This window comes from Macaca mulatta, chromosome 8, assembly GCF_049350105.2.
Source record: "Macaca mulatta isolate MMU2019108-1 chromosome 8, T2T-MMU8v2.0, whole genome shotgun sequence".
In the NCBI taxonomy this organism is placed as follows: domain Eukaryota; kingdom Metazoa; phylum Chordata; class Mammalia; order Primates; family Cercopithecidae; genus Macaca; species Macaca mulatta.
Genome location: NC_133413.1, coordinates 115,737,501 through 115,763,843, shown reverse-complemented (window position 1 = coordinate 115,763,843; position 26,343 = coordinate 115,737,501). Strand labels below are relative to the sequence as shown.

Below are 26,343 nucleotides of genomic sequence, written 5' to 3'. Positions count from 1 at the left end.
AGCTCTCTGCTGTCCTCTTCTGGCTTCCTGTAACACTAACCTCACAGGTACTACAGACTTGACTCAGTACAGGAAGCTCATTCCTTTCCCTCAAGTCTCCAATCAAAGTTCACCTTCCCCATCACTCTATGAAATAGCATGTGTGTGCACCCTATTTCACCCTACCAACTTTGCCTGTTTTATTTTTCCTCATGTTCCCCTATCTCACCTAACATTATAAAAAGTGATTCAATTGTTTATTGCCTCTCTCTCTCCTCCTGAGAGTGGGGATTGACTTTTGTCTAAAGCTGTATCCCAGCTCTGAGAAGAAGGTCTGGCAAAAAGCAGATGCTTACTTAATATACGGGTTGAGTTGTACTGAATTTGATCTAGTGAACATAAGTGAAAGTTTCTGACAGTCCTACTAAGTATCTGATCTGTTTGCTTTTGATTGGTATTAATTACTTCTGGGGCTAACACTAAATCCAAGTCTGAATAACCCAGGTTTTTATTCTATTTTCTTTAGTATGCTTTACATTTTTTATGTTAAAGAATCTTTAAAATAACCTTTGTTTTCTGCACACAATGTGGACTCTTTTTGAATGCAGTGAGAATTTCCACTGTTACACCATGTATCTTTCCTTACTTTATGTATTTCCATCATGACCCCTCCTTTTAGCCCTAATATTTCCAAATTGAAGAGCGCTAATTTCAGTTCATTTTTCTAGGGCATTAACTACACCCAAGTATGTCTCTGACCATTCTCCATATCTAGATGCAAGGATGAGGCATAAAGATTTTTCGTCTTCCCAAAGCAACATTGATAGCATTATTTTCCATTCTGGCCTTTGTTTTAAAATCATAACATCCGTCAACAATTTGTAAGGACCCTCTTTAACTTTCCTGGATAATCATTGTAGATAATTCAAAGTTCACGTACATGTAGTTTCTTTGGGGTTATCTTGTTGTTCGTAATTCAATAGGTTTTGGGGGAACAGGTGGTTTTTGGTTACATGAATAAATTCTTCAGTGGTGATTTCTGAGATTTTGGCGCACCCCTCACTTGAGCAGGCACACTGTTCCCAGTGTGTAGTCTTTTATCCCTCACCCCTCTCACCTGAGTTATCTTTTTTTAATAGCACTACATTCTACTAGCATCCAGTGACACTGACCTGATTCTTCATGTTCACATATTTTGTGACATTCTCCTGGAATTTATCCCAAAACATGTTTATTTCACTTTACAATTATTAATTAGAACCGCTCCATGCCAACCCCACTCTGAAACTCACTGTCTTTGAGTTTACCCAAGAATTGCTCATATATAGGTGTTCCCACCTGCCAATAGTGACATAACTAAACTCCCAAGGTTGCTTTCCAGACCACATATATTTCAGTTCATATTGATTTGCTTAGTTCTACAAATACATTGATGTACTTCCATGTCGGGGCACATAAACCAGAAGAAAGGCAGACAAAATAACTGAATCAAAAAATTCAGTACCACAGGAAATATATAGCACTTATGGACTGAGTCTTGATGTCTTCATCATTTATAAATTCAAGGAAATAATCTTGCTTGTTTCCTTCCTCCCAGAGATACTGTAAGGCAAGATGCCACGTAATCTAAACTCATAAACAAAAGAAGACAATGTAAATTGAAAGCATTGCTTTATATTTTGCTAAAATGTTTAAAATCTAAAAGTATCAAAGTAAATTTCAAGTAGCATCTTTTTATAAACATAGTTCTTTTCATTTCTTTGAAATGAAAAATTGGAACATGAAATATGCAACTAATCCAAAATAAAAAGAGACACAGGAAATGCCAATAGAATTGCCAGGTTCAAATTTTAAGCATGCAACTATAACAAGGTTATCTCTGAGATGGATTTATATAATTAAGAATTTTATACATTAACTTTAACATAAAATTCTGACCAACAATCTTGGACATTTCTGTGGAATCTTACATTATACAAGTGATTTGGGTTTTATGTAATCACATGGTTTATAATGACTAGAAAGTTTACTAATATTAGTAAACGCAACTTTGAGACTTGTAGAAAAACTTGCCCTTCAACAAGAACACAGATAATATCAGTGTGGAACTGAGAAAAGTATTACAATAATAAGAGCCATTGAAGAACTATAATTTTAGTTAATCACTGAAAATATCCTGTATAATATAGATGCTCAATTTCAAAAGGAAGTAGAAACTTCATGATAAGCTGTCTTCAGAAATGTACAGAGTTTTTCTTTTTCTTTAAAAAAGTTATGATAACATATGATTGGTTTTATACAAAATCCAGTTGCTAAAATATGACGAAAAATATGTAGTAACTCCATGTGTATCCTCAGTATGCTCCCCTGATAATGTGTCAAAATATCTTGTTTAGAGAACTCAGACCTTCTGGCCACATTTTTTGATCTGAACTTTCAAGCTATCCTTTGTTTAACAGAAAAAAAACATTCAATGTACAAAATCTTTATGCTTGGGGCCCACATAAGTAAGTAGGTCACGGGTAAATTTTGATCATGGGTAGCCTTTAGACCAAGAAACTTTCCAAATAATCCAATTCCTTTTCTAGTAAATATCAACAATTTTTAAATTGTCATAAATGATTTAAACCATGTGCAAAAAGTATGTTTCATTAATGAACCCAAGATATTATTATTATTATTATTACTATTACTATTATTATTTTCTTTTTGAGATGGAGTCTTGCTCTGTCACCCAGGCAGGCGTGCAGTGGCTCAATCTCGGCTGTCTGTAACCTCCACTGCCTCCCGGGTTCAAGCAATTCTCCCTGCCTCAGCCTCCTGAGTAGCTGGGACTACAGGCACCACCACCACACCCGGTTAATTTTTGTATTTTTAGTAGAGATGGGGTTTTGCCACAGTGGCCAGGATGGTCTCAAACTCCTGACCTCAGGTGATGCTCCCGCCTCAGCCTCCCAAAGTGCTGGGATTACAGGCGTCAGCCATCGTGCCCGGCCTAAAAATATTTTTCTTCAGAGGAATATGTCTTATTTGCTTTTCCAGTAATGACACTGGCATTGTTAACCATTTAAATACTTCTAGTATTTTTTTTTTTTTTTTGAGATGGAGTCTCGCTCCTGTCACACAGGCTGGAGTGTGGTGGCACGATCTTAGCTCACTGCAACCTCCGCCTTCTGGGTTCAAGCAATTCTCCTGTCTCAGCCTCCCAAGTAGCTGGGATTATAGGCGTGCGCCACCACACCCGGCTAATTTTCGTATTTTTAGCAGAGATGGGGTTTTGCCATGTTGGCCAGGCTGGTCTCAAACTCCTGATTTCAGATGATCCACCTGCCTTGGCCTCCCAAAGTGCTAGGATTACAGGCGTGAGTCACCGACCTGGTCACTTCTACTCTTTTAATTGCTAATCTGTCCTCTTCCTCACAATTGGCAATAAAATATAATTATGTGTCACTGAGAAAAATTGAGAATTTCAACAGAAAGATTAGTTTCTAATTTTCCAGAGAGAAAATATTCTCTTTCCATTGTAGCTAATCAACTTAAGTGAAGAATTGATAGCATTCCTTGCATGACCTCAAGGGATGAAAAATCTATCAAAGAGTTGTCTTTCCTTTGTACCAGTTCCAACTGACTTCAGTGGGAATTCCCTGGTCATACATTCTGTGAGAGTAAAATAATGAAATTATGTTCCTATCAATAGTAATATTGCTATTTATCCTGACAAATATCATGTGAAAATAAGAATTATTATTCCCACCCATTATGACCTTCTACTTTCAAACTAAACATTACAGAATTATCTTATAATACATGTAGGTTATATATTATTTAATATGGTCTCTATATCATATACTAAGTATTATTTTACGTACATCTGACATTAAACATTTTTCCAACTGTTTATAAAATAATTAATAATAATATCTACTGAATCCTGTTCAGAACAATTGTAATTTAATGTTTTTTCTTAGTTCCTAAAGGCCTGTCATTATTTTTCATGAGTCAGGACTCTGGTTAGTACAGCTGGAGTGACTGTCCTAAGACCACAGTTACATCATCATGTAAGCATTTGCCATAAATCTATTTTCTCCCAGGAAATTACTACCTTAAAACTTGGAGTTCTTTACTCTTTTATTAAACATAGCCCTTAACCAGAGATCCTCCCAAAATTTGCAATTCATACAGTAATACCTATCATACTGCCTTCCTGGATGAATTAAATTGACAAAAGGTATGAATCCATACATTAACTCTTTTATCCACCTTCTAACTCTCAGCTCCTCTCTTTATTGCAATATCGCAACATAAGGTAGGTCTTCTACAATGCACAAAAGGATATATTTCCTAACAGGAAAAAAAATTGAGATGTCTTCAAACATAAATTTAAAAAATATCCATCTCCAGCCAGCTTAGATTTATTGCCATAGCTACATATCATCAATAAATGGTTCTAGCAACTAAGGAAAATATTAATTTGGCTTGAAATCTGAGTCAACACTAGGAAAAAAAGCCTATTTTGTTCATACTTTTCTCATTTTCAATTAAAAATCTCTGATGTAGGAGACAAGGACCATGCTACAAGTCATCTTGAGGTCTACATGATTAAGGAGATTTTTTTGAATTTCAGTGTGTCCAGGTTCCACTCTGTTTCCACAGTTTTAGGGCCTGGGGTTCTACTGACGACAGGGATGGGAGCTGACTGACATCTTTTGTTTCTGACATTTTTTGTTGACACCATCAACAAGAGAAAATGATACTGGAACTTTTAATGATTAAATACATACATGGCCACCAAGATACGCGAATTGACATTTTTTTGAGAAGCTACAATGGCATTCTTGATTTGAGACTATGAAGTCTGATTAACATATTCAAACACACACACAAACAAAAAGTCCACTTTATTATATTTATCTGCCTAAGAAACAAACATGTCTGAATAAAAATGGTGCATACACAAACACAGACATACAGAAACAGACATACACTTCCAGTCAAGCCCTCTGCAAAAGCAGCTGTTCTAAACCAAGGAAGTGATCCAAGCATTTGTGAAAACTGTACATTGGTGCAGGAGGAGATAAAAGACTTGCAAAACAATCAAATAAAAATAAATATATAAGAATCATGAGAAACCTTAAACTGACTTATGAAAAAAGTAAACAAATGAGTATATATGCTCCATGAGAACTAAGTCACTGGCAAGGCCATCTGGCTCCAAGTCATGGCTGGAAATAAGTTGCGATATGTCTCAAGTGCTTCTTGGATTATATTGTTAATGTGTCAAAAAAGTATCTAGAATGGAGAAAGAATGTGTATTTTTTTATTTGACAATATCCCCAAAGCACCATCCTCACTGTTGAAAGTCAACATTAAACACCTAAAGCATTCGGTTTTCAAAAGGAATGAGCTGGAACCTTAGTTGAGAACTCTCTGCCTCATTCAGTGCTAATATTTAATGCCTAATTTAGTGCCTTGCAAACAATTAACATTCAATAAATTCTTGTTGAAAGAATGAATGAATAAATGATCAACATTAAATATATTACAGTTAATTGGCCAATAACATGAAGAATGTGCATAGTTAATTGGCCAATCAACATGAAAATATTTGTTTCAATAGAAAAAATTACTGGTTATTAGAGTGGAGTTACTCGTGTCCCTCGAAATAAAATTTTATGTTTAAAAAAATCTGTACTTGTTTTCAGACGGTTGAATTATCTGTCAGCACTTTGAGCACTATTATGCATTTTTTAAAACATTACAAAATCATTTAAGTGGACTCACATATTACATCGAACCATCAACAATTACCTTTGTTACAAAAGTATTCCACTTCTTCACAGCTCAGATTTTCAGGCCCAAATTCTGTGGAAAAGCTTTCCTCCAATGGAAAGTCTCCTTTGGAGATGATGTCTGTTTCCTCTGATGGACATTCTTCTTCCTCATCTTCAATGGCATCTTCAAGCGGCCCTTGAAAAAGAATCAGGGACACTGTACCAAAAATATCCAAGGAAGACAGTGAAATAAAATCCTTAAATAGAGCCTTTTTTTTGTTACAGTGGTGAGAAAAATAATATACTCTAAGCAGTACCACCAAGGGGACTCACACAAGATAATGCTACATCTGTATAGACAAGGAACAATGACCTATGATGAAAGATCCAAGGAAACCAGTGTCAGAAGTTATAACATAGAAAGCAACCTGCATCTCCATTGCTTCCCCACCCCCAACCTCAAGCCCCAAACTTATTTTTTTGATTCCCTCTTTAAGAGGAAAACTGTGCACTTTATGTTCATTTGTTAGAATTAACTGCCTGGTAAAGCGTACAAGTCTCTTTTACACTGTTGTACAATTTTACCTGAGATTTTAATAAAGATTTAAAGTAATTGAATGCATTTTAATTGAACTGAGATTTTAATAAAGTCTATACTTTTAAAAATCCATCTTAAGAGTGGATTCTGAGAAAAGATTTCATTATATGTGTTTGAGGCTTGAAGAAAAATTACATATTTCTCTCCCTGATGAAAGCATAACCCTATTCATAATTAATTGAATTTTTTCTGAAATGAAAAGTGGTTTTCTAATGAAAAAATGTAATTTGTATTTATGTGATACTTTTTCAGTAATAAAAATACAACTCCCTTGGAGAGAATGAGAGTGAGGGGCGCTACATTAATGGACCTATTTTATTGAAAGGAAAGGGAGGGCTGGAGTTGTTCAGACCGATCTGAAGTGGACTACATGGGAATACCACTGGGCTGATTGTGAATTTCTGGCTGCCTCTAAAGAATCGAAGTAACCAACTCATTTTAATAAGTAGAAACTGCATTTGCTCCCAAAGAAGTGATGTGGCATTTTATCCAAAGAACACAATTATGGTAATTTGTACTAATTGTCACTCATGGCAGCAGTCTCATCAGACAGGCTAAATACTCAAAGGCTCAGGCAGCCTCTCACTCTCACTTTTTAGATATGTGCTAGGAAATTTCCAGGGCCTAAGGAGCAATCTTATAAATAATTTAAAATGGTACATATACTACAATTTTTATATCTATGTACATAAATAGAAATAAGTATCGTATCTAGTGTTTCCCCAAAAAGTAATTGTCAAAGGATTCAATTAATATGACATTTTGGCCTAGACAAAATAATCGGATGGGTTTAAATGAAGGGACATCCAACTGAAAATTTCTTACAGAGTCTCTTTGTCCTTTAAAAAATGTGTTTTACCCTTCATTCTTCAAAAGAGCAAATGTCAAGAAAAAAAGGATGCCCTAATTCTACTCTGGTCATATTGTGTTTTATTATACATTCTGTGTGCTCAAGGTAGAGGGTTAAAAGAACCATGGATTTTGTTTCTGCACCAACCACATTCAAAAGTCATGCATCTCATATTAGATTTTATCTTATTAACTGTTTCAAGTTTAAAATGTATAATCTTTCACCTTTTTGAACAATTATGTCAAAGAGCAAGACAAGCAAAGATATATAAAATAGTAATAATGTAAAATATTGCAAACTTTAAATCATTTACTTGATAATTTCAAGAGATAAGTTCAATTATTAATGCTAAGTCTAATGAGAACTTAGCATTAATAGATTACATGATTTCATTTATGTATTTCATTTTGTATATATACCATAATACATCCATGTAACAAATTTGTTGTTATAATTAATAGAATATTTTTTTTTCAAAAAATGTAATTATAACAACAAATTTGATCAAAAGAAGACATGAGCTACATCATTTGTTTCATGTAAGAGTTTCAAAGCACTTTCTATTTTTTTATTTGTATAATTTAAGGGGTACAAGTGCAGTGTTGTTACATGGATGTATTATGGTATATATACAAAATGAAATACTATTCAAAGCACTTTTTTACATGATCTTTAAAATAATCCAGTGAAGTAAGTATGAGAATTATGACTATTTTTATTTTGCAGATTTGAAAAATGAAGTTCAGGAGGTTAGTTAACTAGAATAAGGTTTCCAACTGACAAGTGAAAAAGTTAATGTGAAAATTTAAGATTATTATTATTTTTTGAGAAAGGATCTGGCTCAGTTGCCCAGGCTGGCATACAGAGGTGCAATCACAGCTTGCTGCAGTTTCAAATTCCTGGGCTTAAGTGACTCTCCCACCTCAGCCTCTGGAGAAGCTGGGACTACAGGCATGAGCCAAGAGATTTTAAAAATACTTTTAATTAATATACTACTATGTAAACCAGTCTTTGGTAGTTATAAATGCATTGCGTCAGAAACAACTTTAAAACATAGGTAACTTAAAAAATGGTTAATTCCTATTAACATAATTATTTATTCATAGATGCTTAATGATCTCATCTTTAAAAATTGAAAACTCTCTTGTTGCTCTTCTCAAATTACTGAAAGTCAACCAAAATACTAGACCCCTCCCCAAAGTCAGAAAGATAGTCTTATAGACTTATCAAAAATAAAATAATTACTATTATTTTTATTTACATAATTTATACTCACACTACATCAATATGTAAAGTAACTTTTAATATCAGTTTTAACAGAAATTACAATATATATTTCTTTTGAAATATATGCTTCTTTTGGAATATATGCTCTGAGTTTTACTAATGAAAAGTAAAGCTCTAACAGATATTTTCATATATAAAATATGAAAAATAGAAAAAGAAATTCTTTTTTTTCTGGATGCTCTTCAATTATAAAAGCCCATATATAATAAAAAGAATGTATACATATTATACATGTTTAAGTAACAGTAATATATATGCTTTCCTTTTACAAAATGAAATTCTAGGCATACATACTTTTTTAGAAGAGGATTTACTAAGAATGATATGTAATGAATAATTATTTACAATATTCAATGACAAATTGGCTTCGATAATATGACATCAATTTAAATTTAATCACTGTATTAAAAATATATTGAAATGCTCATGGGAAAATTTGAAAGAAAAATGTACACACAAAGCATTTATTTATTTTTAAATCTCAAAGTCATGTTACAGTAATTTTATATATACACAGATACATATGTATATTTATATATATATAATCTTTTATGTATCAAAGTTTTTGATAAGATCTTAGTATGATATATTTCAGGGTTGTTTTATTTTACATGTTGGCTCTTCCTTTGCAATTCCAAGCATGGAATTAAAAAGAAGCACCTACATGTTTAAAAATGAATTATCAAAATTCAAATAAAAGGTGAAAAATCACTAAGCTCATTTGTTCCAAATTTTTTGAACATGAGATTTCATTGTCAATATTTAAAACAGGCCATAGGAAGGTCATTTGGTGACCAACTTGTATTTCTTCCAAAGCAAGTGTCAGCTTTATATAATTCACTGTACTTTAAAATGTAAAATAACTAACCATTTCTTTAGCTATGCCATCAAATCAGGCTCTGGGAAAAAGGTTTCTTTTAAAATGCATAGTATTTATGGTTTAAGATCCGATCTCACTCTACTCTCTATATTGCATGTTTCTTTAACAGGAAAACCTTACAGATAATCGGTGGCCATAAACTAACATTTTAAAAGGGTAAGAGACACTTGAAGCACAAGTACAATTAATAGCACCAATGAAGGAGGGAATGAAGGAACCTCCTGTGTATGGATTAGTGGGCACAGAAGTCCACTTCAGAAAAATCACCACACATAATTTGACACAAATAATAATATCTACTCAGAAAAGGCTCACGACTGAGCTCCATGTGCCCTCATGGAGAAAATTACTTCTGATTGAGGCCACTTGGCAGGCAAGTGTGAGGAAATCTGAATTTCAGCTCTTCAATTTCTTCTGATTTATAGATATTCAAACACACTCACCAGAATTAATAGTCTCAATGTTTATAAATATGAATATTTACCTCATTAAAAAATACTACTGATTAGTTTTACATCCTCAAGCTATGAACACCGTGGTGCTATATGTTAGGCCCATAATGCTGTTCATTGTCTCTCAGAATAAATGAGGAAGCATCCTCTCATATTCTATACTGGTTGAATAATGGGAATAACTGGGAAATTCTGGTGAGTGCAAAGTAGTACTTCCATTTTCAGAGAAGAGAGGCAATTGTGTGCCCAGGACCATCTGAATTGGCCACAGCTACCTTTGCCCTCTGGAGAGAAAGCAGAAGATAAGAAGGGAAGTGTAGATTCACCACACCTAACGATGCTGATGGACAGCCCAATGTACAGTGAAGCTTTTCATCTAGGCAGTACCAACAGCTGCACTGTGCAAGCTGGGCCTAAGGTGGGTATATCAGACGATTTTTCATTTGGTGGTTGTTTCAATGATCTGCAGTTTGTAAATGACAAATGGGATATCAAAGATTAAATAGTCTAACCCTATACACTGGTAATGTAATAGCTGAATAAAATGAAATTTTAAAAAGTGGATTTGCATGGTTAAGAAGCAGGTAAGGGAGCACTTAGTCCCCCAGATAAATGAATTTATAAGAAAATTATTGCTACAATTTCAGGGGGTTAAAGAAATCTCTGAAATGCATCCATAGCCACTGGAGTAAGAGCTAGAAGGTGACAAAGAAAATTTGAAAACAAAAAAATAAAGAGGATGAGAAAATATATAGGCATTCTGAGGAATAAGGATGAAAATGATGCAAAATAAGCAAAACAATGAGGAAATGTAAGAAATGATAAAGAACAACATAGTAAATATTAAATCAAATACATGCATCTTTCAACATACATTGTCTCAATAATAACTTTCTACTTTGGTAGCCTATTATAAATGGAACAACAACCCTCACTTAAATGCCAGATTGTCTTTGTTCAGATAACTTCAAAGCACTTCAGAATAAGAAGCATCTAAGAATGAAATTAAGCTCTACAAAAATTAATATACATTGTCATGTATTAACAGGGGAAAGAAATGCCAACTTCTATGGCTCTGATATAATATCCCACAAAAGGGACCTTTCCTCTTAAACAGTTATTGGCATTAATGTATTATACATTACTTTAGCTTGGTATTGCATGCCTTTTGATTAAAACAAGACACTCTGTCATTATGGAACTACAGAAAGCATTCAATCTCCTCTTCATGCATTAATATTCTAAGCATTCTAGAAGCTGCACAAGACTAGCCACCTAGCAAAATGAGATTGTTTCAGAATACTGGGCAGCCTTGATTGCAACTGACAGGTGGGATGAAAGTCACATTAAAATATTATCATTCCCAATAATTAAAATAATCCATCACAGTGTGCATAGAAATTCCACTAGGTGAGTTTGCCCCCGAAAGCACACAAATATTTCCAAACCTTTTTATTTCAGAGCTTCCCAATGTATCCCATTTTGGATCATTTTAATATCAGATAGCATTATTAATATTAAAAATTAAAATTTCCATCACAAACTTTATGTCATTTTACTTGTGCACAGAACAAAGAATCTATGTCAATGGAATACATTTCTCAAAATCTTAATCAATGAATGAAAATGAAAATGGTGGTATTCTCCCAAGTTGCCAGCTCCTGTTTTATGCTCTTTTAAACTCTTTTGCAAAAGATCCACTCACACAAAGGAATGAGCAGGCAAATAGAGATCTCTAATGTATATAAAACAAAAGGAACCTCCAAATCACACAGTGGAAGAAACGTACATATGTATTTCTTTAAACACAATATGACATCACAGTTCAGCCACATTTGTCAAATGATGTTACCTTTCGAAATATAAATATAAAAAAGGGATAAATTCTGGTTCATGTTTAATATATAATATATTTAATATATAAATACACAAATATATCAAAATTCTACATAGGTATACTCTATTTTAGTTGACAGGTAAAAGGAGTTAAAATATAACTTTTCATTTTAAACTTGTTACATTTTCTATGTGATGAAAACAAAGCAGTGGACTGACACTAAAACTGGATGTCTCCTTGCCTAACAATCTGTATTCTTGACTTGTATTTCTGTTAATTTCAGCATAACATTCACAAAATACAAAATATAAAGCTCTTCTAATAGGAAAAATTTAGTATGATATGTTCTGTACATATATGTCCTGTTTGTTCAATTAGTATTGGGAATAACCGAACTCTAAATTAAAAAGCTTAATCCCAGGAAAATGTTTCTCTCCTCTCTTAATTATTCAGTAGGAACGTTTCTAGCTTGAAAGTACTAATATGTTTTTACTAATTTTATCTGGGGCACATCTTGTGGCTCTCAGTAGTTCCTCTCTTAGAGTTCTCAGCTGCTACACGCAGACTTTCTCATGAATCATTAGCCTGTAGGCACACCTCAAAATGCTTCTCACTCGGTTCCTATTACATTTGTCTCATGCATATCCCACAGAGCCATTTAATGAGAAGGGGCAGAGAAGAGGGACACTCTTTGGACAGTGCAAACCCATACTAACTCATGTAATTGAGCTTAACAGCAAGAATAAAATCTTATTTCTGTAGTCTAAGAAAATACTATTTTAAACGAGCAAGTTCTTCCTGCAGTCACTCACTTTTAACAATAGTTGCATCAGGGGATCTAGTAGGAAGGAAACATTTTTATTAATTTTTCTCTTATCTGCCAGAAGAATGTTGATTTTTTTCATTTACATTTGTTGCCTGCAGGTAGCAGACCAGAGAATCATATGGTAGAAATTCTTCTTTTTGATTAATTTCTTTCCATGTGTTATGTTATTTCGTATATATAATTGATTTTGGGCTTTTGCTCATAGCTGTACATCTTTTTTATATCTGTACCAACTGCTGTCCTTCAATCACGAAAGTTGAAGGAAATTACCTGAATTTCGTTAAGTTTATTAAAAACGAGATCTGTGAATATTTAAATTGAGTTTTGAAATGTTAAGGCAAAAAAAAAGATATTAGAGAATTTTTAATGGAGAATTCAATTTGACCACACACCATTGTAAAATGAAGGGGAAGGGGTCAGGTCTTATTCAAATTGTTTCTTTAGGGAGAAAAAATGTACTCTTTAATCTTATAAAAATGGAGTAATATTCTTTGCTACAAAGTCTTTGGCCATTTTTATAGATGGTGGTATTAACAGTTTTTGTATATAAACTTGAAAACAATTTAAATTATGTAAATGTTATTCCCCCTGAAATGCCTTGCTTTGAGAACCTTCAAATTAACTGAATGATGCTAACAAGAAAATAATTTTTCTTAGAACATGCACAAGCCTCGCAAGCAGCGACTAATCCTACATAGTAGATTAAACACCGATATCACAGGAAAAATAAAGTCAGGGGAAGAAATACAGGCAAATTTGAACTAGAATCTCTAATGACTAATTTACTCTCAGGAAGTAACTCAGGCATTGAGAAAATTCAGTTCATTAGTACATGCCTTGTGCATTGACCCAGGAAGTTAGTGACAGAGATGGCATTGAAATTCAAATATTTTGTAATCAGGTCTCAGTTCAGAGTCCTATAAAGTTATCTCAGTCTATTGAAGATGGTAACCCTATCAAGAAAAAAATACAAAAGTATATTCATTACCAAAATGATGTATTTTTATATGATTGAGATACATTTCAATAATAAAAAGCCCCTAATAGAAAGTAAGTACAAAAGATGAAAGGCATTATATATTAGCTTATTCTCTTTACTTTAGGAGAGTTTCATGTATTTATTTATTCATTAACTTATTCATTATCCACTTAACTAATATTTACTGAGGGTGCTAAACATGGCAGGCACTGTGACTAGCACTGAGATCACAACAGTGTCTAAGATGAGATGGCCCCAGCCCAAAGTGAGTGGATAATCCAGTTAAGGAGACAAACTTTATATTCACAAGATATGAGACTGGTGGCAGGATGGGCAGGAAAGGCTTCTCATATAACACCCTAGATTCCAGCTATCTGTCCATTTTTCTCACTTCCTCTGTTATAATTCTATCTTACCCACATTTGTAACTGAAAGCAGCAAGAATGGTGCCTTGCATTTAGCCAAGGCACTTAATATTTACTAAAATAAGGATTTTGCAGTTGAAGTTAATTGTGATAAAGTTGGAGACCAAATCGAAGTGAGAGAATACTGGGCAAATAAAAAAAAAAATCTAGACATACCGTGTCAAATTATTATTATTTTTACTCTTGTTGGAGAAAGTTTATCCCACTAGACAGTGTGAAATCCATGGTCCTTTCCTGGTTATTCAATGTACTCTCAGCCTGCTAGAAGTCAGCTTGAAGATGTGAAATAAGACAAGCAGCAATTTTTTTTCCCCAAAGTGAGAACTGCTACCACAACAAAAACATCAAAAGCATGGATGTAGGATGTTAGATTTTTTTTAAAAAGCACTTATGAGTAAGAAAGGAAAGGATCTGAACCTATACACATAACTCCTTATATATATTATGTGGCATAAATGAATTAATCAAAATCTATAACTTTATAGACTTCTACAAGATACCATATATACATATTCTTTAGAAATTTCAAAGCACCATCAAAATATAGTTACTATTCTTATTTAACAAACTGAATTCTGCAAAACTACCAAATACGTTTACAACAAAAATTAGTAGATAATACCCTATATGTTTATATAACAAAGTTAAGCCAGTACAACTAAAAGAGAAGTGATTTCTATTTTTAAAAATAGGTATAAAAGAATTTTTAAAATGGGGCACAGAGTCTTTTAACTCCAGAATGGATTTATATTTCCTAAAAGCAGTAGCCAAACAACACTAAAAAAAGGGCTTTGGCAACCAAGTTTCTTAAACCGTTTCATAGGGCAAAGATGAATTAAGAGTGGTCCTTTAAAACATTCAGCATACGTTTCTTTGTTTCATGTATAACAATACAGCTACATGAAGGAAATGAAGACAAGATAATCAATTCACTACAAAGATGTGAGGAGGAAACATTTAATTAGAGAAGAAAATCAACAAAAAATTTTGCATCGGGTTTTAGTCACTGCATATGTAAACTTTTTCTTCTAAATTAATACAATTTGTATCTAGCCCACATTTCAACAAGTAGGTCAATTTCTCTTTTATAATTCTCCATTTTCGAACACGGATTCTGATTCTGCCCTATTAAAGCGATTCTTTTCCTATTCAATTAATTATTGATAAAACATTCCAAAAAGAAATTTTAATAAAATAACTGCTTCCAAAATGCTGTCTGGCTTCGTTGACTGATAACAAGCAGTTGATCAGCCCACAGGGTTTTCCAAGTTTGGTACCTGGACCAGCAGCATGAGCGTCACCTTGTAACTTGTTAGAAAGGCAAATTAGAAACGGACTCTACTCCAGATCTACCAATTTCAGAAACTCTGTGGGGTGGGGCCGTCCATCTGTGTTTTAACAAAGGCTGTAGGTGATTCTGATGTACGCTCAAGTTTGGGAACAACCATGCTGGAATATAAATGCTATCCCAAAGTCACTTCGTAATAGTATAAATTCTATTTATTACACTATTGTCATTTAATACAAAGAGTACAATAATTTACAGTTTATACAGACTCCTTTCCTCAATTATGGATAGACACTTTGTATACTGCAACTGATGATCTGTAATCAACCTGCCTTTCACCTGGACAAATCCTGGTAAGTGACAGGTTAGGTTTACTCATTTAGTGCTGGTTAATTGTTCTTCCAAATGATGTCAGAGAGTCCAGCAAATGCTCAAATAACAACATTCTTTCAGATGATTCAGGGATAGAATAGACCTGTAGCCACTTCAGGCTGATCCCAAATGTTACTTCTACATATCTGCCAAGAGTCCTGGATAATGCAAACAATTGATCAGGATGTTGTTTTACTAAAGAATCTTCCACTGTGTGGCTATGACATGAGAACAAAGCTAGGGGACGGCATGTCAATTTTTAAAAATTATGGCATGCTGCTTGAGTCTTTTGAAGAGCAAGGCCTTCCAACAGCAAAAGAATTCTCTTCATCCCCTCTTTTGAGAGCCTAACATTTCCTGAGACATGAGCAAGGGTACTCTGTCCAACCAGGCAAAGCTGGCTAATCAATGACAATCAGATTGAGGGGACAGGTCCTGGCCAGATCACACACATGTTCCACTGCTCAGCATTCCTCACTCCAATACCTTATTATAATCAGGTTCATGCACCTGATTATGTGTAGTCTGTGGGATTTTACGGGACAGCAACATAGGCAGCCTTCATTGTTAACCCACAAACGCGGGGAACAAAACGACATGTCTTAGCACCACCACCACGTTGAACCAAATAGTCAAAGTGAGGGCAACGACAGAAATCTGTTCCATTTTTCACAAATAGGTGTGGCCTCCTACTCCTGGAACATCACCAATTTGGCCCTCCTTGTGGGTTTGACACAGTAAATAATGATGAATATTCTCTCTAAGCCTGTACGGTCCTGCACACTTGTTCTCTGCGCAGCCAGAAAAAAAAATCCTCACACAAAACAAAGCATTGTTGTAGATCCCCCATATGGGTTGGAATACAAACTTTATACGAATTTGCTAATTTCACAGGTGTATGTGTAATTTTCCAAATTTCCATTCTGGCAGATCTCTTTCATCTTTAGGGGATGAAGAAAACCTCCGACAGATCTCAAGTTGCAAAACCCTGACAAGACGAAGGGAGCCATGTGAGCGGAGGGGAAAACAAAATCAACATGTTCAATCCGCTCTAATTATAACATGCCCTGGGACACATATCAACACAGGACTTTATTACAAGTGTTCTATGTTGTCATTAAACCACCATAAAGCTACCTCGATTCAGTACCAGTGAACATCTCAAGAGTCTCCCAAAAGCACTTCCCTATAAAACATATCTTCAAAAAGACTTTTACTTTATACTAGCACATTAAAAGAGTGTCTAAAGACACGGAGGCACTCGATATAGCTATATTTTTAAGAAGAACACTTACTCTCTGGAGGATTAGGAGAGTGGGTAGGGTGTCAGTGATAACAAAACTAGCTTGCCCACCCTGCTCCAGCAATCGCAACCTGGAGGAAGCATCTAAGGGCTATCTTAAAAAGAAAATATCCCCTGCCTTTGGCAACAAAGCCTACAATAGAATAAAAGCAAGCATCTTTACAGGCAGAAGTTATAGGGTAAGCCAAAAGGTGGAGAGCTCACATAAATGAACTCTCCTCTGGCAGCTCGCAGTACTCCAATACTTGTATCATAAACTCTGCGCCAGCCTCCCTGAGACACACCTATGCACTCCTGATACAAGCATCTATATGGCATTATATGCAGGAAGAAAACCAGGCTTAGTAGCTTCTTTTCTAATTGAATGGAATTTCATTTTCTCCCTTCAACTGTAAGAGTCAAAATGCATTTACCAAATCTGTTGAAGGGGATAAGTTGTAAAGTTCTTATTTCAATGTTGATTTAATAGCTTCCACTTAATGAAGACCCAGAAAGGATCTCATCAGCAGCTACTCAACCAATAGCCCTCTCTTACTGGAACCGAAAAAATGTACATCCCTTTCTTCAAGATAATTCCAGAATGTTAGATTTGTCAGGACTTACTTAACTTTCAGTGCATTGGCAACAAGTATGGAGGATTTTGCACCTTCCTGGACATTTAATTCATGTTGCTCTTAAATCCGTGGTTTCTAAGACCTCAGAGACAGACAAATACATTTAACTGGAATAGATCTATGAATAAACATTTTCCTATTTTCAAATAGTTGCCTTAAACATGAATTAATGCTTTTCTTTAGTTTGCTTTTGGTTTGTTTCTGTTACTGTTCTTTGTTGTAATTTTGGTTTGCTATTGAGCCACTACTAACTACAACCAGCATAGTGTAAATAGCGTGAAGTAAAATATATTGGTTTTCATGTGTGAATTATCTTTTTCTAGTTCAGTTATTATTTCCCTTCTACTGTTTAAAAAATCATTCTTTCACTACCCATCCCCTGTTTTGATACACTTAAAATATTTTACTCTTGGCTTATAAAAATATAAACAAGTAAATCTTATCAGCAAATGCAAAAAAAAAAAAAAAAACAATTAAAGCATTTAATCTGATTCCCACCCCACAACCCCCAGCTGTGGCCCTATGCTTTCTGATAGCAAAAAGGAAGGAAATACTCATTCACCCGTTGCCTAGCAGCACACCACACCACACCACTTTCCTCATTCCAGCATTCTATCTTGGAGTCGGGCTAACGTTTGGCTCAAGCCTCAAAAAAGTATGGAAGAGTTTTATGAAAATGTAGTCAGGTTCCATCTGCATTTTTAGAAAAATATTGTGGTGCCTACCATTGGCTCTGCCATTCACTACTTTATCCCTAGTCGTATCCTCTAGGCCTCCCCTATGTACATTAACTTTATAGTGTATAATATATTCATGCCAAAAGTTTGATAAAAATATAGGCTTTCAAGCCCCACTCTCAAAAATTTAGCAGCTCTAGGATAGGACCCAGGAATCAGCACTTTCAGTCTGCCATCCAGGTTATTCTAAGACAGACCCCACACTGGGACACACCGATTTGTTTTCCAAACCTGGGAAGGGTCAAGTGAAGCAGATCTGAGTTATGACCCTCCTTCAAGAGTGTGAGGGACACAATAAGAGTGGACCATTATCTCACATCAGCAAATCCCTGAGGTCATTTTGCTCCCTCCATATTTTAGGTCTACTTTGCTCAGGAACACCCTTGTCCTCCCTGGAGTTCTGGCATATCCCCCAATAGAAAACCTGACTCAGTAATTCTATAGCATTATTTCCTATGAATCCTTGTTTCCACCAGTGAACAGACATATGATATCAATTTGACTATTTATTTTACTCATTGCACTTGCCAATTATTTATGTGTCATATGGAGATTTGGCTTATGAAGAAATTGTGGGGGAATTCCACTTCATCATGCTTCCCAGAGCCCTTGGAGGGTTAACTGTGGCACAAATGAAGTAGCTGTAAATTAGGTTCTGGAAATCATTACCTGTATTTTTGGATTTGTTTTTACTATATAATAAGCGGCCTGTTATTGGGAGTTACGGTGGAAGGGCAGGAATATCTGATGTTTTTATGAGCTGTTAATGAGTTCAGGATCTAAAATATTCTCAAGAAATCTACCAGGATTCCACACACAGCTACTGAACCTTTCACAAACTTTTGAAAGGCAATATGTGAAGTGGAGAATAAAGTTCAAAGTGTCTGTGTATCTATGTTGGGGAAAGTTGCAAAATTGAGAAAGAAGTTCCTTCACTGAGGAGGTGAGAGTTAGTTTGACTATTTAACATGACTCAAAGTGAGCTGAGTTGTCTTAAATATGGTAAAAGTACTTAAGAACTCCACAGATTGACCAAAAAAAAAATCAACGAGGAAAAATTCGGATTCATACTGTGCTGAGTTAAAATTTTAAAAAGCAACCCCTCCTTTACAGTAACAGCTTGTATATCCAGGATCATCAAGTAATAAGATGTCAAATAGAATGTGGCAGATCACTAACTCCATCATTAAATCTCAAATAAATTAAAACAAAGAGGGAAAAAAGAGGAATGAATCTGTTCCAATGAAAAAATGTTAAAATAGGTTAGATAATAAATTCTGTTTTCCACAATATATAGTGGTACACTTCCAATATGTTCCAGCGGATGAAGCCGCAAAGCCACTCCCTTAAAAAATCCTCCTGGAACTGGCTGAAGAAAAAATACTGCACACAGAAGATGAAAGAGCACACGTATTCTCAGTTCTGGAAATAAGCAACTTGTCCTTCAGCTTCTTAAATCATTTCGATATCTCCTTTAAACTGTTTCATTTTTGACTACCTGCAATAGTCAAAACCTAGGGCCTAGGGCCAAATCTACATTATTTTTTTAACACCAATAATCATCAAAGTTCCTTAGCATGACTAGCTTTCCAAGTGTATGGCAATTTTGTTCTGTTTGCAATGCCAGGGAGATCGTAAATATTACCAGGGACTATCAATATGAAGAAAATAGCATGAACTGAGTATCTATCTGTGCCTGGCCAGCAATCACGCTAGACACTGCACACTGCGTCATCCTAACTTTACCATTTCATCTCCAAGGAGGAGAAGTAACCAGCAACCAAGACAAAGCTGAAGGAAATCACAAAAATCCTAAAGTTGGTTAATCCTCTGCTTTAGAGCCAGGCTATATATCTGTAAAAATGTGTATGTTAAGTGAACCTAGGAGTTGGAGTTCCAGCTGGAGGAAAAGTGTGGAACATAGGACAAACAACATGCTAATGACTGAAAAAAAAAGTCTCAACTTTCTTCTCCTTAAAATAATTACTTTATAAAATGATTTTTTAAAAATTAACTTCATGTTTTCAGTAAGCTTTTTGGAGGCGTTCTTTCAAATAAACAAAATATAAGAAGCACTACAATAAAAATCACAATAGTCCAAATTAAAAGTATAATGATAGACAATATATAGCATATTTGATAATGCAGAAAAATTAAATTAGTGATGCTGATGACAAATGATGACAAAGAGCATGAGAATGCAGAAAATAATAACAACAGATTAAAAAGATGAGAGGTGGTAAAGAAAAACCAGGGAAGACGGGTTATAGAGCTGAACCCACTAATAATACATAATCCTACATTTAAGTAAATAGAAAATGGTGAATTCGCAGTAGGTACAACACGAAGGATTTACACATAATTATGAATTTCCAGGCCTGAAGAAAGCCCCCATATTTAAGATTAAGGGAAACAAACAAAATCAACACTAAGTTTATCTTTTTTATATTTTTGAATAGCAAGAGTAAAGAATCATCTTTCTATCCCCCAGTCTACCTTTCTACCCTCAAAACTAGCACTCTACCAAAATAGATCAGCTGCAAAGAAAAAAATAAAGGACAACAAAAAAAATGAAAGCTAGCATAACTTTGCAAGGGAAAGGCTATGAAAGAATATGATATTCAGTTAACTCTGAAATTTATGTGTAATGTTGACCAAAACAGTCTCCAATTTTCTGGTTCTCAGAAACTACATCATAATGAATAATTTCTATAGACTTTATTAAAAGATGTTCTCTCAAGAGTGATAAATAATTAGCCATTAAGAATGGCAAAACTGTGCTTAAAAAGTAATTTGTAGGGACCACAAACTAGCTAAAGATAAAAGGATAATTTTTTATAAATGTCAAATTACAAATAAAAGTTTGATTTTGATGAGTCTAAATGCTTGTCGGGACTAATTTAACAAAATAAAATATTAGACAATATATATTAAAAGAGGAACTAAATTTTACCAAGGTTAGCAAACACAGATTAGATTAACAGAGAATAGGGAAGTGGGGCTGAAAGGAAGCCAAAGCATCCCATTTTCATTCCTCTCTAAAGAGGGGTTAAATTATTTTGATTTTGATAATTAGATAAAAATAAATTTTTTAAACCAATTGGGTAATATTTTCAGATACCATTGAATAGGATTCCTGTCTTCCACATGTTTAAATACACTAAAACAATAATTAATAATATTCAATAAAGACAAAATTAAAGTATAATCATAAGAAACACTAAAATAAAATGCAATATTTAAGAGGTTGAACAGAATACATTTAATTGAACAAATCAAAGAGAAAAAGCATGTTAATTGTTTACTTGATAAACACCTTAACATGTTAAGATGCTTCCAAATGAAACAATAGGCAAGATTTTACGAGTCAACATAAAAGGAAAATATAGAAAGGTTGACAATATTGGTATCACATAAGATTTAATAAATTAGTAAATGAATATTATAATAATTTGGTTAAAATACACCAATAGCAATACTATATTGAGTGGAGAATATTAACAAATTGTTACTACAATGCCATATTGAGGAAAAAATATAAGGATATAAACAATTTGAACACAATTAATGATTAACACCTACATCACAAAATTAGGTGTTATCACGCTGTTTCCTAAAAACAGGGAATAAATCTTTACAAGATTCCATAAACTACTTGCAAACACTGATGAAATAACAGGAATTCCAAAGCTCAATAGTTTCTAAAAATCAAATGTTATTACAATGCAGTGTGACTGGAAATTAAATATAATTTTAAAATCAAATTTTTCTTAAAAACAACTTTTTAAAAAAGTGTAAGTACCCCTTTTAATAAAAAGTATAAGTGAATGGTTCTGATAGTTTGGGGTTCAAATACTAGTTTCCCCTATTACCAGTTTTCTAACTTCAGAGGATCTAGGAAACACATCAAAACAACAGGTAAAACTCCAAAGTAAAACAAGTAAGATGACCTGAAGGCAAATGATGAAATGCACCTGGCAGATCATGGTAAGAACATATAGAATCATCTTAAGGTCTTAGAGTACCTCAGAGCATGATGGCCCTGAGATTCTCTAGAAAAAGTAGGGGAAATCTTAAAAATCTTTTAAACTTTGAAAATGGTAAATACAAGTACATGCAATTTAAAGAGCAAAAAGCAATAAAACATTGTTTTAAACATTAAGCAGAATGTTATACTAACAAGACTGAAAATACATTAAACACAAAATTACTTTTAAAAAGCTTATTCAACTTTAAAAATTTAAAGTAGAAAACCAAAATTGAAAAATGACTGAAGAATGCAAAATTTATTACATGATTATTAAATTAAGTCTGTATTTAATGATTAAATAATTTCAAACAGGAAAAAACTCCTAGAATTAATCTTGACCAAAAATACAGATGGCATTGAAAAAAAATCACCAAACTTAATGAGAACACAAAGAGTCTGTTTTATAAATGTGCCTGCATAATACATTCCTAGAAGGTGAAACCAAATATTATCGAGATACCAATAATCCCCAAAGTAAATATATCACGGTCTTCAATTTTAAAATTCCTTGGGGAATTTTTAGAAACTTAAAAAAAAAAAGCAAAAAAAGACTCCCTAGAGCAGCACTGTCCAAGAGAACTTTTCTTGTTGATGGAAATATTCTATAATTCTGCATTGTCTGATATGAGTACTACTCAGCCCGGGTGGCAATGTTGAGCACTGATAATAGGGCTAATAAGATTGAGAGACAGAATTTTTAATTATGTTTAATTTTAATTTATTTATATTTAAATATCTATATGTAACTAGTGGTTATGCTATTAAAGTGCACCTCTAAAGTATGTAAGGAATAAATAGTTATATGAGTTGAAAACAAATACTATAGTCCAACCTAAATATACACCTAAATATATACCATAAGTGCATATATTCCAAGCATCGAAGAAAATCACACAATAAAAACACCATCCAGTACTTAGCAACAGACTACTATTTGTAAGAATTTAATAAACAGTAAAGTTAGAAAAAATCAATTTTAGTTCTTATTTTATATCATTTATAAAATAAATTTCAGATTTTTTTAAAGAATTAAACACAAAATAATAACTATAAGAAGCAAAATTGGTTATTAATCAAACTTTTGAGCAGGCAGTGATATTTTAGACACAATAAAAGAATCACAAAGCAATAAATAAATGGACATACATTTATATAAAAAATCAAAATAAAAATGCATCACAAAGGCCAGGGGCAGTGGCTCACACCTTTAATCCTAGCACTTTGGGAGGCCGAGACGGGCAGATTACCTGAGGTCAGGAGTTCAAGACCAGCCTGGCCAATACGGTGAAGTCCCATCTCTACTAAAAATACAAAAAAATTAGCCAGGTGCAGTGGTGCATGCCTGTAATCCCAGCTATTGGGGAGGCTGAGGCAGGAGAATTACTTGAACCCGGGAGGCGCAGGTTGCGGTGAGCCGAGATCGCACCACTGCACTCCAGCCTGGGCACAGAGTGAGACTTCGTCTCAAAAAAAAAAAAAAAAAAAAGCATCACAAATCTATCTTAGAGCTTCTGAATATTAAACTATCAAAAAATAAAAATAAAAATACAACCTAAGGGGAAATGTATTCGGCAAATAATTTAAATCATGTATTAAAGCTTTATAATAACTACTCAGAAATATTTTGAGGCATCTCCTCTCCAGCTTAGCATGCCTTGTGCTCGTGGGTATGAATAGTGAATAAAGGAGACAAAGTCCCTGTCCTCATGAAAGTTGTATCTAGAGGGAACAACAGCAACTAAACCATTAAATGCACACTTTTCTCAAGCCCCAAAGTGAGGAGTCATAACTGATCCTTCACTTTCTTTCAGGCACACATCAAATCCATCATGTACTTAAAAGCTCTACCTCCGAAACAACCCAACCTGACTGCCTCTCACCATCTCCACTTCTTATGTCCCTATTTTGAGCCACCTTTATCTTTCACCAGGGCTAATGCAGTGACCAGCTTTCTAATCTGCAGGAACCCATTCCAACCACTCCTACAATCCATTGCTTGTCACAGGATATAAATTACATCTTATTACTCCTCTGCTTTTATGTCTTTTGTCTACACGTAGGATGAAGTCCAAATCTATATCATGGCCCACAAACTCCTACAAAAGAACCAGTTGGCCGTTGGCCCTACTTCTTGGAGATAAACTCAGACTCCTCCCTTCCTCCCTGGGATCTTGGCACATCAGCCCTCTTTTAATTCTTCCAACCCCAGAGCTCTTTCCTAATTTAGGGTCTTTGCACTTGCTCTTCCCTCTGCCTGGAACACTCCACTTCTGCTGACTCAATTCGTCCTTCAGGTTTGAGATCAAATGTCCTCTCTGTTCCTCACAGAAGGCTTCACTGACTGAGCCAGTCCATGCTCTCTCTCTGTCTCAGCACAGTTTTTATGTGATGGCTCCAAATAAATCGGTTATCTTCCACAAAGTGGCGCCACACATTTGCTGAATAAAGTGCCAATTATATGTATATGTATGCACCAATATGTATATATATACTACATATATAACAGGTGTAACAAGAGGTGAGCAGCCAGGCAAGCGATAATTACTACCTGAGCTCTGCCTGCTCTCAGATCAGTGGTGGCCTTAAAGTCTCACAGGAGCATGAACCCTGTTGTGAACTGTGCATGTGAGGGGTCTAGAGGTTGCATGCTCCTTATAAGAATCTAATGCCTGATGATGTGAGACAGACCCGTTTTATTCTGAAACCCATTCCCCTATCCCCAACATCCCTGGAAAAATTGTGTTCCATGAAACCAGTCCCTGGTGCCAAAAAGGTTGGGGACTGCCGTTCTAAAAAATAATTGGAGAAGACAAAAATCATCATTTAGCAAAATCCAGCACAATGTTTGCTCTAAAAGAGGTATCAGAAACAATCTAAATGGCAAGGGAAGTTGATTTCAAAATCTGTAAATCCGTATCACTGAGTGCTATGCAATCTTTCTTTCAAAATCTGTTTCAGAAGAATGCTGATGACACAGAGAAGTGTTCAATATATATTAAATGAAAAACAAACAATATGATCTTTATGTAGTCAGTTCTAATCCGCTTTAGATTAAAAAACCAAAAGAACAAGTTTGCTAGAACTAAGCTTAATTATTCTGAATGAATGAAAGATCTAAGTAAAGTTTCTGAGCTCCTTTGCGTGGACTTTGCATCCTAAATTTTTGCTGTTTGTCTTTTTTTGTTACAATTTTTTTTAAAAATACATGAAGTGACCTGTGGATATCTTTTGACTGTCATATCTTATATTTTCCTTATATGTTAACAAATCATATCTGTGGCCCATGAGGATCTGATGTAGCTGATTTAACCTCTCATTATAGCTGAAAGGTACTTTAGTCACTACACTTGATTTGTCCATGGTATATGCACATATCTGATTTTTTTTCCTGTTATTTCGGCTTTGACAACAGGAGTCACATGGTAGGGGAAAGGGTAGGGGAAATCAAGTCTGTCTGGAGAAACAAACACAATTTGTTGTGTTTATATATATCGCATATCACCGGTATAAGTCTTGTATATGGCACAACAAACTATGGGAAATTTTAATAAAACTTAGTTGTCAAAGAAGACCTCTTTACTCTTATGGAACAATATTTCAGGGGACAGAAAGTTGGCTATTTCATGTATCTCTAAGAGCAAAATCTCCTCAGTAGCTCTATTAAATACTATCATTTTGAAGACAATTTTAAACATGAAAAAACAACCATAAAAAGAAAGTACCAAATAGCATCATCTTATGCTATAGCATTAAAATTAATAATGATCATGAACAAATACACTGAAAAACATGAATTTAAACAGTGATCAACAAAAGCAGTACAGCAAAATTACTTTGCCGTAAGGTGATAAAATTTATTTTTTTAATCTTTATGGTTCCAAGAATATTTATTAGGTATTTATAGATTAGGTTATGTTGCTTAAATTATGTGATTATAAAATCTGGTACATGAAATCATATTAAAGCAGTTCCCTTTTATATTAGTAATCTTTTTTATTTTGATGCATATCTTTACTATGACATCAATACTTGAGATTGATGATTGCTATGCTGGTAAAAGGGAGGAGCTGAAAGAGATAAGATATGATAGTGGGGGATGGAACAGTAGTGTGAGA

General features: G+C 34.2%; 1 protein-coding gene across 3 annotated transcripts in view; it reads right to left on the bottom strand.

Moving 5' to 3' along the window:
• The window catches only part of ZFPM2 (zinc finger protein, FOG family member 2), a 504,207-nt gene that overhangs the window by 396,908 nt on the left and 80,956 nt on the right, over positions 1–26,343 (bottom strand). For 2 of the 3 annotated variants that reach the window (XM_015145851.3, XM_028852860.2), the window contains exon 2: positions 5,788–5,946. The exons of the other annotated variant lie outside the window; for it this stretch is intronic. In XM_015145851.3, coding sequence (XP_015001337.3) covers positions 5,788–5,946 — 159 coding nt within the window. The remainder of the gene's footprint in view (positions 1–5,787; positions 5,947–26,343) is intronic. 3 annotated transcript variants of the gene reach the window in all.